Source organism: Girardinichthys multiradiatus, chromosome 1 (assembly GCF_021462225.1).
Source record: "Girardinichthys multiradiatus isolate DD_20200921_A chromosome 1, DD_fGirMul_XY1, whole genome shotgun sequence".
In the NCBI taxonomy this organism is placed as follows: domain Eukaryota; kingdom Metazoa; phylum Chordata; class Actinopteri; order Cyprinodontiformes; family Goodeidae; genus Girardinichthys; species Girardinichthys multiradiatus.
In genome coordinates this window covers 13,823,554-13,836,023 of record NC_061794.1, presented here as the reverse complement: position 1 = coordinate 13,836,023, position 12,470 = coordinate 13,823,554, and the positions used below count along the sequence as shown (strand labels likewise).

The 12,470-nt window shown below is 39.4% G+C and overlaps 2 protein-coding genes across 4 annotated transcripts in view; both read left to right on the top strand.

Annotated features, from left to right (window-relative positions):
- The first annotated feature begins 162 nt into the window (after positions 1 to 162).
- Positions 163 to 5,863, top strand: ddost (dolichyl-diphosphooligosaccharide--protein glycosyltransferase subunit (non-catalytic)). Its single transcript, XM_047385997.1, has 11 exons — positions 163 to 416; positions 1,174 to 1,284; positions 1,365 to 1,451; positions 1,535 to 1,638; positions 1,740 to 1,834; positions 2,160 to 2,253; positions 4,263 to 4,411; positions 4,509 to 4,656; positions 4,739 to 4,859; positions 4,988 to 5,094; positions 5,248 to 5,863. Exons 1-11 carry the CDS (start codon positions 188 to 190, stop codon positions 5,395 to 5,397), a joined length of 1,395 nt encoding a protein of 464 aa, XP_047241953.1. The 5' UTR covers positions 163 to 187; the 3' UTR covers positions 5,398 to 5,863.
- Positions 5,864 to 6,656: 793 nt separating this feature from the next.
- Positions 6,657 to 12,470, top strand: part of plekhm2 (pleckstrin homology domain containing, family M (with RUN domain) member 2) — a 30,264-nt gene continuing 24,450 nt past the window's right edge. For 2 of the 3 annotated variants that reach the window (XM_047367112.1, XM_047367103.1), the window contains exons 1-7: positions 6,657 to 6,734; positions 7,115 to 7,181; positions 9,418 to 9,524; positions 11,564 to 11,673; positions 11,776 to 11,875; positions 12,012 to 12,099; positions 12,199 to 12,373. In XM_047367112.1, coding sequence (XP_047223068.1) covers positions 6,715 to 6,734; positions 7,115 to 7,181; positions 9,418 to 9,524; positions 11,564 to 11,673; positions 11,776 to 11,875; positions 12,012 to 12,099; positions 12,199 to 12,373 — 667 coding nt within the window. In that variant the 5' untranslated portion in view covers positions 6,657 to 6,714. Of the gene's footprint in view, positions 6,735 to 7,114; positions 7,182 to 9,417; positions 9,525 to 11,563; positions 11,674 to 11,775; positions 11,876 to 12,011; positions 12,100 to 12,198; positions 12,374 to 12,470 lie in introns of those variants that run through there. The other variant, XM_047367122.1, reaches the window with a different exon arrangement.

Sequence of the window (12,470 nt, the reverse complement as noted above, 5' to 3'; positions counted from 1 at the left end):
TTAATAAACGTCAGTCATGTTATTTTAATTTCCGTCCGTCCCCGATTGTAAATGTTCAACACGGGCTTTATCTCATTGGGTGGAGTAGCTGTTAGGCCGACGCGTTCTTTCCTGTGATTGGCTGGATGTTACTGGGGTCAAAGTTAAGGCTAGCTCTGCTAACGCTGACGTCGACTTGTGCAGCAAAATGGCGGCGTTGACAGCAGTGCGTCAGGCGGACCGGTTCGGATCTTTATTGTCTCCAAAGCGAACCGGAATGAAGACAAGGTGTTTGACGCTTTTGGACTGCAGTGTCCTGCTGTTGCTTTCGTTAGCCTCCATGCTGCACTGTGCTGCGGCTGACGGTAAAACGCTGGTGCTGCTTGACAACCTCAACATCAAAGACACCCATTCAGTCTTCTTCCGCAGTCTGGCAGGTCAGTAAAACAAGGGTGCCTCTTTGTATTTGTAGTTTTAGCATAATAAATAATGAGTAATTCCATCTGTATCCGGTTTATGAGGTGTTTTTTTAGATCATATAGAAATGCTGGGACAAAACTACTCCCTTCCATCAGCACAGCATGGCTGCTAACATTAGCTAAACCAGTCTGACACCAAATTCCACAAGAAATTAATACCTGACACTTTATTTAAATTTAAATACGTGACGTCTGTTAATACCTATAAGCTCGAAAATGTGGTTAAGCTGTAATGCATCCGGATGCAGGTTAAATATTTACACTCAAATAAATCGTATTGCACTCTTTCCTCATAAACCATGTTATCTAAATGTTCCTGAATCTCTATCAAAGTTCACTCATCCAGCATAATTACTAATGAATTAGCAGTTGTGTTTCATTAGTGTGCATTTTAAAAGCTTCTGGTTTTGTAAAATCCCATTTGAAATTCATAATTTACTTCCCAGATGTGTTTTTATTGTCGATCTACATTCAACAAAACAAATGCAGAATTCAAAAAGGAAATAAATTGCCTTAAGTTATCCATGCATTATAGTATTTACGAAGAGGAGACTTCATTCATTTTTATGAGTGCTTTTGACAGCAAAGTAATGGTTAAGTTTTGAGAGATCCAGAGATCTCTCAAAACTTTGATTTATATGTTGTGTTTTATTAAAGCAGTACAAAAAAAGCACAACAGAAACATGTTTGACTTTTGCTGATCTATCCTTTGCAGATCGTGGATTTGACCTCACATTCAAGACCGCTGACGATCCCTCCCTATCCTTGATCAAATACGGGCAGTTCCTCTACGACCATCTAATAATTTTCGCCCCATCAGTTGAAGGTACATTTTACTTGGCTTTTTGTTAGCTTATTTTACCTTTTGAAGTGGTACATAATATTTTTTTCTGGCTGTTTTTTCAGACTTTGGTGGAAATATCAACTTGGACACTATAACGTCGTTCATTGATGGGGGAGGCAACATCCTGGTAGCTGCAAGTTCAGATATTGGTCAGTTGACAGATTAAAGGTTTTCATCTTCCATTAGCTGAAATGTGAACAGATTGTTATTCTTATTCATTTCTGTAATGCAGGTGACCCACTGAGGGAGTTGGGAAGTGAGTGTGGCATTGAGTTTGATGAGGAAAAGACCGCCGTTATTGACCACCACAACTATGACGTTTCTGACCCTGGGGAGGTAAATAGCTTGGTCTTCATTCAGTGTTTACATGAATGATGGTTCACTTATTCAATCCTGAGCTTTGACTCTTTATTTCGTGGTTATTTGCATGTTTCCAGCACACCCTGATTGTTGCTGACCCAGAGAACCTGCTTAAGGCTCCCACTATTGTTGGCAAACCCACTAACAAACCTGTTCTATTCCAGGGTGTTGGGTAAGTAAAAAGGTTTTTATCCGAGTCACTGTATTTCTTATCTGCATCTAAATGACAGTAATGCTTTGAGTTAGAGTTGAATATACATTGTATTCCCTTTCTTGGTGGGTTTTCTAAATATTCACTATCTCTAATATTATATTTGTCATATTTTACAAGGATCTTGCAGCAACACTCATTTAATAGTTAGAATTTTACAGAGTTTTCTATTTATTTGGAGCAATTACTTTTCTCCAAAGAAACAAGACTTTATATTGAAGCTCCTTTAGGACTGTGAAGTTTTAAATACATGTCTGGTTGGAAACCATGTAAAATATCTTTTCAGCATGGTTGCTGACCCAGACAACCCACTTGTCCTGGACATCCTTACTGGTTCTTCGACCTCCTACTCCTATTTCCCTGACAGAGCAATCTCTCAGGTAACACCACCTCGTATTACCTGGTCAGAGTTTTTTTTTTTTTTTTCCTCTAAAAACACATTTTTGTCCACAGGAGGTACATTTCCTTAAATGTGAACTTTGGTCACAAACACAGGATATTTAAACGGAATACAATATCTTGGTTTTTGTTTTTCTAAAGCAGTACCCCCTAAAAACTAAACGGCATCTAAAAGCCGTGGTTTGAATCAAAGTGTGTTGCAGATTTGAGAACCCTTTTAATATTTTCTGAAATCTATTTGCATATGCAGAGTTAAGATTTGATTAGTTAACTATGGCTTTCTATTGAGCTGCTGCTGCTGTAGAGAAGTCTGAGAAGGCGTAGTCGGAGACAAGACAATGACGTAAAAGTCGGCTGAAATGTGGCATGATCGTTTGACTGCAGACGCTTTGGAAACTATCAGCTACGTATCCGATTTAGTACCACATATGGAAGTGGCATATTTCAGATGTGTGAAAAGATAGGAATTTCTGGCTGCCATGAAACAGTCGGATTTGGGTCGCTTTTACCTGCAGTGTGAACGTAGCCTTTGATGCACTTATTTTGAGCACAACAACAATCAGATAAATGTTAGGGACTAATGCTTTGGTGTATAAATGTATAATCGTGTAATTCCTTGAATTGCTGTTGGACTCAAACTGCTACCTCTGTCAGATAACTTGCAGGACAGTCTCCCTGTTGTGTGTTAGTCCTTGGAAAAACGACTTGATATCAGCAGGTCAGACGGAAACTAAATAACCTGCATTATACAATACACACAGCTTTCTGTTAGGATTGGGTCGATCACTGATTATTCTGAGACACTGGTTCAACTCAGATTTAGATTTCCTTTTATTCTGGTTAACTTTCAAAGGAACTGCAGAAAAAGCAGTCTACCCCATCAGGTTAAAGCTTGGCACAAAAAGTAAGGACATTTGTGTTTGGTTTTTTTCCTTCTGTACTGTAACATTTATTATTATTATTTTTTAAATAGTACCTTATTTGTAGGGACAATATATTTGTTAATTGAGCAGCAGAGTTGAGTATATGGGTAGGACTGTTAAAAAAAACCTGCCATTAACACCAATGCTAAACAGCTTATTCTGCTATTGATTCTTATTTGGTGTCATTCATTGTATTAGATGATTGAAGCTTGAAGAAACAAGTCATGTTGGCAATTAAATAACTTATGAATTTAACTAAAAGGGGTCACAGTAGTGTGTGGGAGAACTGTACACAACCGCATCAGCCTGGCACCTTCTTCTCAGGCTGGTCATCAGCCTGGTTGCACACTGCAGTGGGGCAGCATCCCATTCTTCAACCAGCATTAAATGCAAGTTGGCCAGTACGTTTTGGAGGTTCTGGAGGTGGTCTCTGATAAACCTCTTTCTGTGGGGGATGTTTCAACATCTCAAATGATGGAACTTGGTCCCTAGGAGTAGAGAAAATTGGATCGCCGCTGATTGCAGTCTTTTCTTGACATCCTTTTGCATTGAGATTTCTTCCCATTTATGACGAGCCTTGTTTTTCCAGGGAGGGAGATGCTGCATTTTTCCGTATTGCCTCTACCATAAGCTGATTGACATTAGCAGAGGATTAGACACATTTGTCATGGACACAGTTGCCACACTCAGCTCTGCTGCTCAATTTTCCTGACAAATATGGCAGCATTTAAGGGAAATAAACAAGCTTTCCAAAGGTATAAGGTTTATTGCCAAGCAGTGTTATTACAACATTAAACCACCAAACACAAATGGCCTTATTCATTGTGTAAAGTTTTATTTTGTAAGACATTCCTTGTTTGCTGTTTTGTTCTTCTAGTCCAGGGGTTTAGCTTTAACTTGAAACAGGCAAATGACTAGAATAATGGTCTGCAACTGTCCTGCAACCTTTGGATGCATCCGTGCTCCAACACACCTGAATCAAAAGGCTGACGTGCCTCCTTGGCGTGTCAATGTTTTCTGTTTGAATAAACTAAAGGGTTGTTAAAGAGAGCTTTGTACCTCTGCAGTACCCCCATGCTGTGGGGAAGAACACCTTGCTGATTGCTGGGCTGCAGGCCAGAAACAATGCCAGGGTGGTTTTCAGCGGCTCCTTGGACTTCTTCAGCGACGCCTTCTTCAACTCTGCTGTGCAGAAAGCCAGACCAGGTTCTCAAAGGTACAGATCAGATCTGTTTGTTTTGTTGCTTGTATGTGACATTACCTAGATTTTTGGTCAAACCAAAACAAACTGCCCACTTGTCGGGGTTTACCAGGCACGAGCAAACGGGGAATATGGAGCTTGCTTTGGCTCTGTCCCGCTGGGTGTTTAAGGAGGCAGGAGTCCTCCGGGTGGGAGCTGTTACTCATCATCCTGTGGGAAAGACGGCTCCTCCTGCAGCATACACAGTTACTGACCTCGTGGTGAGTTTAGCAGCGATCAATGGAAAAACAATGTTGGTTAAACGAGGAGCTGTGTGTGTGTGAATAAAACATTCTCTTTTAGGAGTACAGCATTGTCATTGAGATGTTGTCCGAGGGCCACTGGGTCCCTTTCGACGGAGATGATATTCAGCTCGAGTTTGTGAGGATTGACCCCTTTGTCAGAACTTACCTCAAGAAAAATGGTAAGTATTAACATATTCCATTATATAATGTTTTAATTTTCACTGCATACATCTGTTGAACTCTTCTATTTTCTGATGATTTCCTCTGAATAGAACCCTGAATGAATGCTTTATTCTTTTTTTATTAGGAGGTAAATACAGCGTTCAGTTCAAATTGCCTGACGTGTATGGAGTTTTCCAGTTCAAGGTGGACTACAACCGACTGGGATACACACATCTCTACTCTTCCACTCAGGCAAGTTTAACTTACCTGGGCCTACCCTAATCAAGATACTTGCATTGTTTATACTTTAAGATATTAAATCATAATGATTTTATTTAAAGACAGTTCATTTAATTTAACTGATACATGAGAAGTATTTTTCTACAACTGTTGTTTCCTCCGCAGGTGTCAGTACGTCCCCTGCAGCACACTCAGTACGAGCGCTTCATTCCCTCAGCCTTCCCTTACTATGCCAGTGCCTTCTCCATGATGACAGGACTCTTTGTCTTCAGTGTAGTCTTCCTGCACATGAAAGAGAAGGAGAAGTCTGACTAAAATCAAAGACAACAATAAGGATGGGACAACAAAAAGTGTAAAATCCAAACTGTGGTGTGAAGAATTGAAACTGAATGTCTTTACGGCTCAAAGTTCGAACTGTTTGGACTGTTCATATTCTGTTATTAAGGGCATGTTATGGGTGTGTGGGTCACAAGGTTGCTGACTGCAAGTTAATGCAGTATTTCTTTTTTTTTTTTAAGATTCATCTTAAAATCTCCCAAAGCCCCGTATGTGGTAAAGTCAGTCAGCTTTTGTATAAAGTTGCTTCACATTTGGTTAAAATTTAGGATAAAGCAGTTGCAAATTATGTTTAAATTATGTTTAAATTTGACCTGCATTCTTCTCAGAATATTGTTTTGTGTTTGAAACATGCACTGAATATGCTGACAGTTCTTTTGTTTTTAAAAGAAACTTTTGAAAAAGCTGCAGGCCTCTTTAAAAAAAATAAAATGATCACATTCCACTTAGCATGAGTTTGCATTTGTATTACAAGACATAGCGGGCTTTGCAAAAGTTTGTACACCCATTTAGCTTTTTTACATTTTATTGCGATACCCTGAAATGAAATCTGGTTAAACCAGTTGCCTTTAGACGTTACAGTGTAGTATAATGTCATAAATGAAGGAACACATCAGGCAGGTCATGACTAAAGTTGTAGAGGGTTAAAGCAGGGTTATATACATTATCTCAACTTTGGACATTATGGAGCCTTTCTTAATCCAAAAGCTGTCTCTTGAGGCGCTCCAGAGATCCGCAACTCGGGTGGGAGAATCTGTTGACAATTATTCAACATTCACACCACGAATAAGTTTGTTACAAGCCATGAAAGACAAAGCAAACGCATGAAATGAAGTGCTGTGGTCAAATGAGACCTATTGAATGTCCAACATGCAAAAGACCATCTGTGTTAGGAAACTAATACTTCATACACCCTGTATAACTGATGGTCACAGAGGCTCTCTATTTAATCTGACTGGGCCTGAGGTATTTTACAAAGAAATACAATGCTGTCACAGCTACAACAAAATTAGGAGTGAGGGAATAGCATCTCCTTTCACCATAAACTTCAGTTTAATTCACCTACACATCTACATTACTTAAAAAAGTGTCCGTGACCAGAAAGTAAATAGTTCTAACAAAGGGAAATATTTGATAATAATGTTAGTTATGTACATTCTGTAGGAAAATCCGGGATGAGATTTTTTGAATGTTTTATGCTGAAGTCACGTTTCGGTGACGTAACCCTCTGCCGGTTGGGTTTCCGTTTAGTCTACCAGATGTAGCACCTTAGCGTACGTGTCATTCATCGAGTAAATGAGCAAATGCTCCCAAAGGTAATATTTAACAGTTTGCTGACTAAGTGACACCAGTTTCATTTTCTGAATGATCTAAGTGTCATCTGTTCTAGGGCACCGAGAAGTTGCTCTTTAGCTTCAAGGAAGAAGAAAGTAGAGGTTTAAGCTAACTCGAAAACATTACTTTGCTCTCGATAAGTTGGCGCGACACGCCGTTTGATAGACACTGACGCAAACGTTTTGAACTAGCCAGTTTTTATTGATTTACAATCAATACAACAAGCTATGTATTTAGTTAAAAATAAAACTGCAGTGGAGGGTATGTTTACCAGCTAATGTGGGCGCCGTTAGCTTTAGCAAAAAAAAAAAAAAGAGCGTTGCTGTGGGAGAGTCAGCTGACAGTCTTCTGCTGCCAACAGCCCAGTGATGGACCAACTCAAAGTGAAGGACCGCATATTGGAAAACATCTCGCTGTCTGTCAAGAAGGTAAGCTCTAATCAGTCGGAATAATCTATTTGGATATGTTTATTGGAGCAACATTAGTCCCGCATGCTGAGGTCACTAGCTAATACTAGGTCATCTTCTGTGTGCGAAAGAAGGCAACGTTCAAGCTGGAAGGACATTACCAGCTCATGGCTACATCTGAGGGCCTTACCCCAGCGGGAATAACAAATCACAGTGTGAGCTAGCCCTTATGAACCCAGTGTACCCCAGTTTTACAGCCCAACATTCAGTTGAACGGTCGTATTGGCGCTGTTGTCTACGGTGTAGTGGCTGTAACCCTCATGCTCGCACACTGCGGCAGGGAACGATGTAAACAAAGCTGCACTACAGATGAATCTGCAACATAAGGATGAACCATTACCTGTTTCCTCCTCCTTTGCTGTTTATGCAGCTGCATTTGCAATTCATATTCAGTTGATTGGCGTGGTGCAAGCATCATTTCGGTAGCCATACAGAAATGCACTTCGTCCTTCTCCTCATCCTCTTTCTGTAGATTTTTGGAGCTGGTGTTCAAAACTCTACACAGTAGTACTTTTTTCTAAGGGTAATCGTATTGTGTGTCTCATAGTGGTGGGATGCATTGGAAAGCTCCTTGTCTCATAATACAGTCAAATTTGAACCTTTTTTGCTTTTTAGTGACCCTCCTTATTCCTCATTACAAACTACTGTGCTTCAAGCTTTCAAGTAAGTGTACAGTGTTAACCTTGTGTAAATTACTTGATCATTTGGAAACTATCACATGATACAGTGGTTCTTCTCTCTGTATTCAGAGTTTAAAAGCTACATTTGTTTTGTTAATTATTTCAGGGTACTGTCCCTTGTATAAGTATTTATACCACTAGAGGTTTTCAGATTGCAACCCCAACCGTTGTATTGCAAAGTAGTGCACTGTCGTGAAGGAAAAAGATACTTTTAAAATTAATTGCAAATAAAATTCAGAAACATTTGGCATGTATATGTATTCAGCCCCCTGAGTAAAGTAGTTACAGCTGCTTGTCTTTTGGGGGATGTTTCTACCAGCCTTTCAGATCTTTATATAGAGATTATTTAAAAATCAGACAAGACTTTGACTGGGCCAATCTAAATGCAATAACATGCTTTGATCTAAACTAGTCCTGTGCACCTTGGGCTGTATTTTTAAGGTCACTGTCCTGCTGAAAGATGAACCTCCGTTTCAAGTCTTTTGTAGGCCTCAACAGGTATTCTTCCAGGATTTCCTTGTATTTAGCTACACCCATCTTCTGATCAAGGCCAGTCAACTCCCCCATACTTGCTAAAGAAAAGTGTCATCACAGCAGGATGCAGCCACCGCCACGTTTCACAGTGGGGATGTTGATTTCAGGCTGATGTGCAGTGTTTTTCTGCCACGCATAACATGTGACGTTTAGATCAGAGTTGCATTTTGGTCTCATCTGACCGGAGCACCTTTTTTCCAACGTGGGAAACTTTAAGTAGATCTTCTGTTAGCTTTCTTTCAGCAAAGGCATTCGTCTCGCCTCTTTTCCATATAAAGAGAGACTCGTGGAGTTCTCCAATGATAGTTATTCTATTGCATAATGTATGAATACTTTAGGAAGGCACTTTATGTGGTTAGGTTCTAAAGGCCCCTTTAGCACAGTGGGCAACACCAGAACTCTAACTTGATCATGTATGTGTCCACAGACATTCCAACATCAATGCTGTGTTTATCTAACAGTGGAAGTGGGATCTATCTTAGTTTCCAGGGACAAAAAATACTAACAACATTTTGCTTAAATCTACAATCCAAACAATAGTTAGTAGTTTGCCTGTTTTCTAGCGATGCACATTAAGGTTTTGTGTCGCAGGAGGCTTCATTTACTGCGTGAATCAGTGCTTTCAAATACCTTCCTTGGTTGTGTGCAGGTCAAAAATGATTCCTCTGCTTAGGCCTACATTTCTTGTTGTTTCAGTTGCTCTTGGATAATTGTCTAGCTGCACAAATGAAATTCGTAGTATAGATGTAAACATCTGTAAAACACTTAATTCACAAAGTTATTTTAACTTTGTGTTGAATGTGATAAGGGTACCCACAGAGTCCATCTGCTCTAGGACTACTGCAGATGACCTATTCTCCAAATTCAGCAACTTCGAAATCATCAAGATCTATATATGCATTGAATTCCTGCTCTTAATGCCTACAGAAAGGCTTTCGCCTTCTCTCTCTGAGAGCAATTTAACTGCAAATCTCTCTCTACAGTTACAGAGTTACTTTGCAGCGTGTGAGGATGAAACTCCAGCTATCCGCAATCATGACCGGGTCCTTCAGCGTCTTTGTGAACACATCGACCATGCTCTGCTGTATGGGTAAGAGATTTACTTCAAGACAATTACAGAATGGTGGAAATTAAAGTAATATTACTTCAAATTCTTCCTACTTTTTAGTATGGATCAGAATGTTCTTATTTTGGTGTTCCATATGTATGAGGGCCATGTCCCTTTTTGCCAATTTTCTTTTTTCTTTGTAATTGAAATTCAGACTCGGAGCAATAACAAAAATAATTTAGTGGACAGAAAACAATAATTTTTCCACATTCAGCTTTGCAGCTTTACTCTTATTATTTTTAAGTGCAATAAATGGTGTGTTCCCAAATTTAAACTCATCTTGATTTCATAATTTACCAAAATAACAGTTCTTGTTTTTTTTTTCATTATTTTTAAGCATCTGTAAACTGTCATTGCAAAGAAAGTACTTTTAAAACTATATTTAAACTAGATTTAAAAATAATATATAATTTATCAAAGAAGCTCTCAACTATTTTGAAATGTGGAAGAGTGGCCGTCTAAAAGCTAGGTTAGTGTTATTTTTTTTTGTTAGGGCAAAACAATACAATTCAAGGTTGTTGTTTTTTTTTTTTTTTAAACCTTGCATCTGCCTACACAAGGGTGTACATTTTAGGACATTCTCAGCCCCAGACATCACACCATAGACAAAAACAGCACTGATGGAAAAACCCATCAGACTTCTCAGTAAAAAGCATCAGGGGTTTTGTTGATGTCCGTCAATTTGCAACATGTTTCACCCTAATCCATATCATTTATTGGTTTTCTGTATATTTTATTTCCTGTTTCACCACTGCTCTGCTATTGACAAATGAGTTAAGCTACCTCTTCTCTCTTCTGATTTTGCTTCAGAAGTCCCTGGCTTTTTGTAATCTTTCATAGTGACTTAAAAAAACATTTCTCCAGATTTTCTGAAGGTTTCTCAAACAATGTCTTAGTTAAATTTGTGTTTTATTTAGTTCACTAAAGAGTCAGTGTGTATATTTTGAAGTGAGGTTGCCTGAGTTTATAATTTATAATAGTTCTCTAACCTATAATAGAAACATGTCATAGCGCCATGAGCTTGTTGGAAAAGTAAACATACGCTCAAAGTGGTAGAAAGCTGGCAAGCTAGTCAAATATGTGCCGTTTCAATCCACCTCATCAGCTGATTGTTTGAGATTTCTGGAAACGCACAGAAACAGAACATTTTGCACAACTGAAACAATTGAAAAGTTTTCTCCATTCTTAGTGGGACCATAGCAGACTGACTTGTTGCAGCAGGTTTGTCCAACGCTAACTTCACAGGTTGAAGCAAGACGCTGTTCATCTGAACAAAAAGGGGCCAGATTTACCAACGTTCTCTTTTGAAACTGTAGATTCTAATTATCCGCTAGCGTAGTGTCCTATCCCACTACTAACAATTTCACTGAATTGTTCTTAATAGGTAACACCAGCCAAAACAGACTGTTTATATTTGACTAGCTTGCTAGCTTTTTAGCTTCCATGACCTGGAGGATTTATTTAATGTTCAACAAGCTCAAACTGAAGTATTACCAGTTACTTCGCAAGACCTCACTTCAAAAAAATCTAAAGTAACCCTTTAACGCTAACCAACAAACCATTCAAACATAACAAAGGTACCTAATTCATAGTATATGCTACGTTTCTGCCTGTAAGGAAGAAACAGTCTGATAAAGAACCTATGCTATTAGCCAAACACTTGGGAGATAAAAGATATTGCATCTAGATGATCCTGTATCAGATCTTAGCTCGATTTTTAGTTTTCCTTTTACTTCAGAAACTGTGAAACTGCTATAAATTGTTTGTCTGCTGTATGTTTTGCAGTCGATATAACAGAAAGGTTTTAAACATGCAAGTATTTATGCAAGTTTTCAGAACTTTGTCTGACAATCAGCAGTAGACATTGAGAGATGATGGCTAAATGAGACTCTGATCTTTTCTGCCTGAGGATAGTTTTGACAAAGTGTTTATGTTTGATGTACATTTTAAACCTCCTGTCATCTATGGCGCCTTCTTAGCTTGTGTTGCCCTTGTTCCACATGATGGTGTTGTTCTTTTAGGCTGCAGGACATCTCGTCAGGCTACTGGGTCTTGGTCGTTCACTTCACCAGGAGAGAGGCTGTCCGGCAGATAGATGAGCTTCAGCACATAGCCACCAACCTTGGTCGAAGTAAGCCATACTTACTGCATAAGGAATTGCATTTGAAATAAAAGGAAGCATAATATGAGACTGAGATGCACAAAACAAAGAGCCTTCATGTGTTTGTTGTAGGTCGAGCATGGTTGTACCTGGCATTGAGCGAGAGCTCTTTAGAAAGCTATCTGCGCCTCTTCCAGGAGAATCAAGGACTGTTACAGAAGTATTATTTCAAGTATGCTCAGATTTCTGTTATTACTATTTGAAAATTAGCCGCTGTTAACGTGCTCCGCTTGGACTTTTAAAGGCTGTTTACATAGTTTATTATTCATTAAATGCCCTGAATTGTAATTAATATCTTTGACTTGTAGAAATGCATTGGTCTGCAGTCATGACCACCTCACGCTCTTTCTTACTCTGGTGTCCGGCCTGGAGTTCATTCGCTTCGATCTGGAGCTGGTCAGCATCAGCGTCATCACTATGTCATCATAAACTGATGTGAGCTTGTCCCCCCTTGCCATGTGTCCCTAACATGTCCGACGTCTGTTGCTGGTTCAGGATGTGCCCTATCTAGATGTGGCTCCATACATGCCTGAATACTACAAACCACACAACCTGCTGGACTTTGAGGAAAGGCTTCCCAGCTCAGACAGCTTGTCTCTGCACTCCTTCACCTCCCTGACATCCACCAACCTGGAGTGGGACGACAGTGCCATAGCTCCCTCCAGTGAAGGTAGAACATGCTTGTTTTTCTCTGACCGTCCGATTCCTGACTTAATCCATGCACTTTACCTCTACATTAGTCTATTAAAAAGTAGTGATGAGATGCA

What these genes read in the sequence shown, in the direction of transcription:
- ddost (XM_047385997.1), top strand. Translation starts at nt 188, where the DNA reads ATGGCGGCGTTGACAGCAGTGCGTCAGGCGGACCGGTTCGGATCTTTA. An exon ending in CTTCTTCCGCAGTCTGGCAG is followed by an intron (nt 417 to 1,173) that starts GTCAGTAAAACA and finishes TATCCTTTGCAG; the next exon opens with ATCGTGGATTTGACCTCACA. An exon ending in GCCAGACCAGGTTCTCAAAG is followed by an intron (nt 4,412 to 4,508) that starts GTACAGATCAGA and finishes GGGGTTTACCAG; the next exon opens with GCACGAGCAAACGGGGAATA.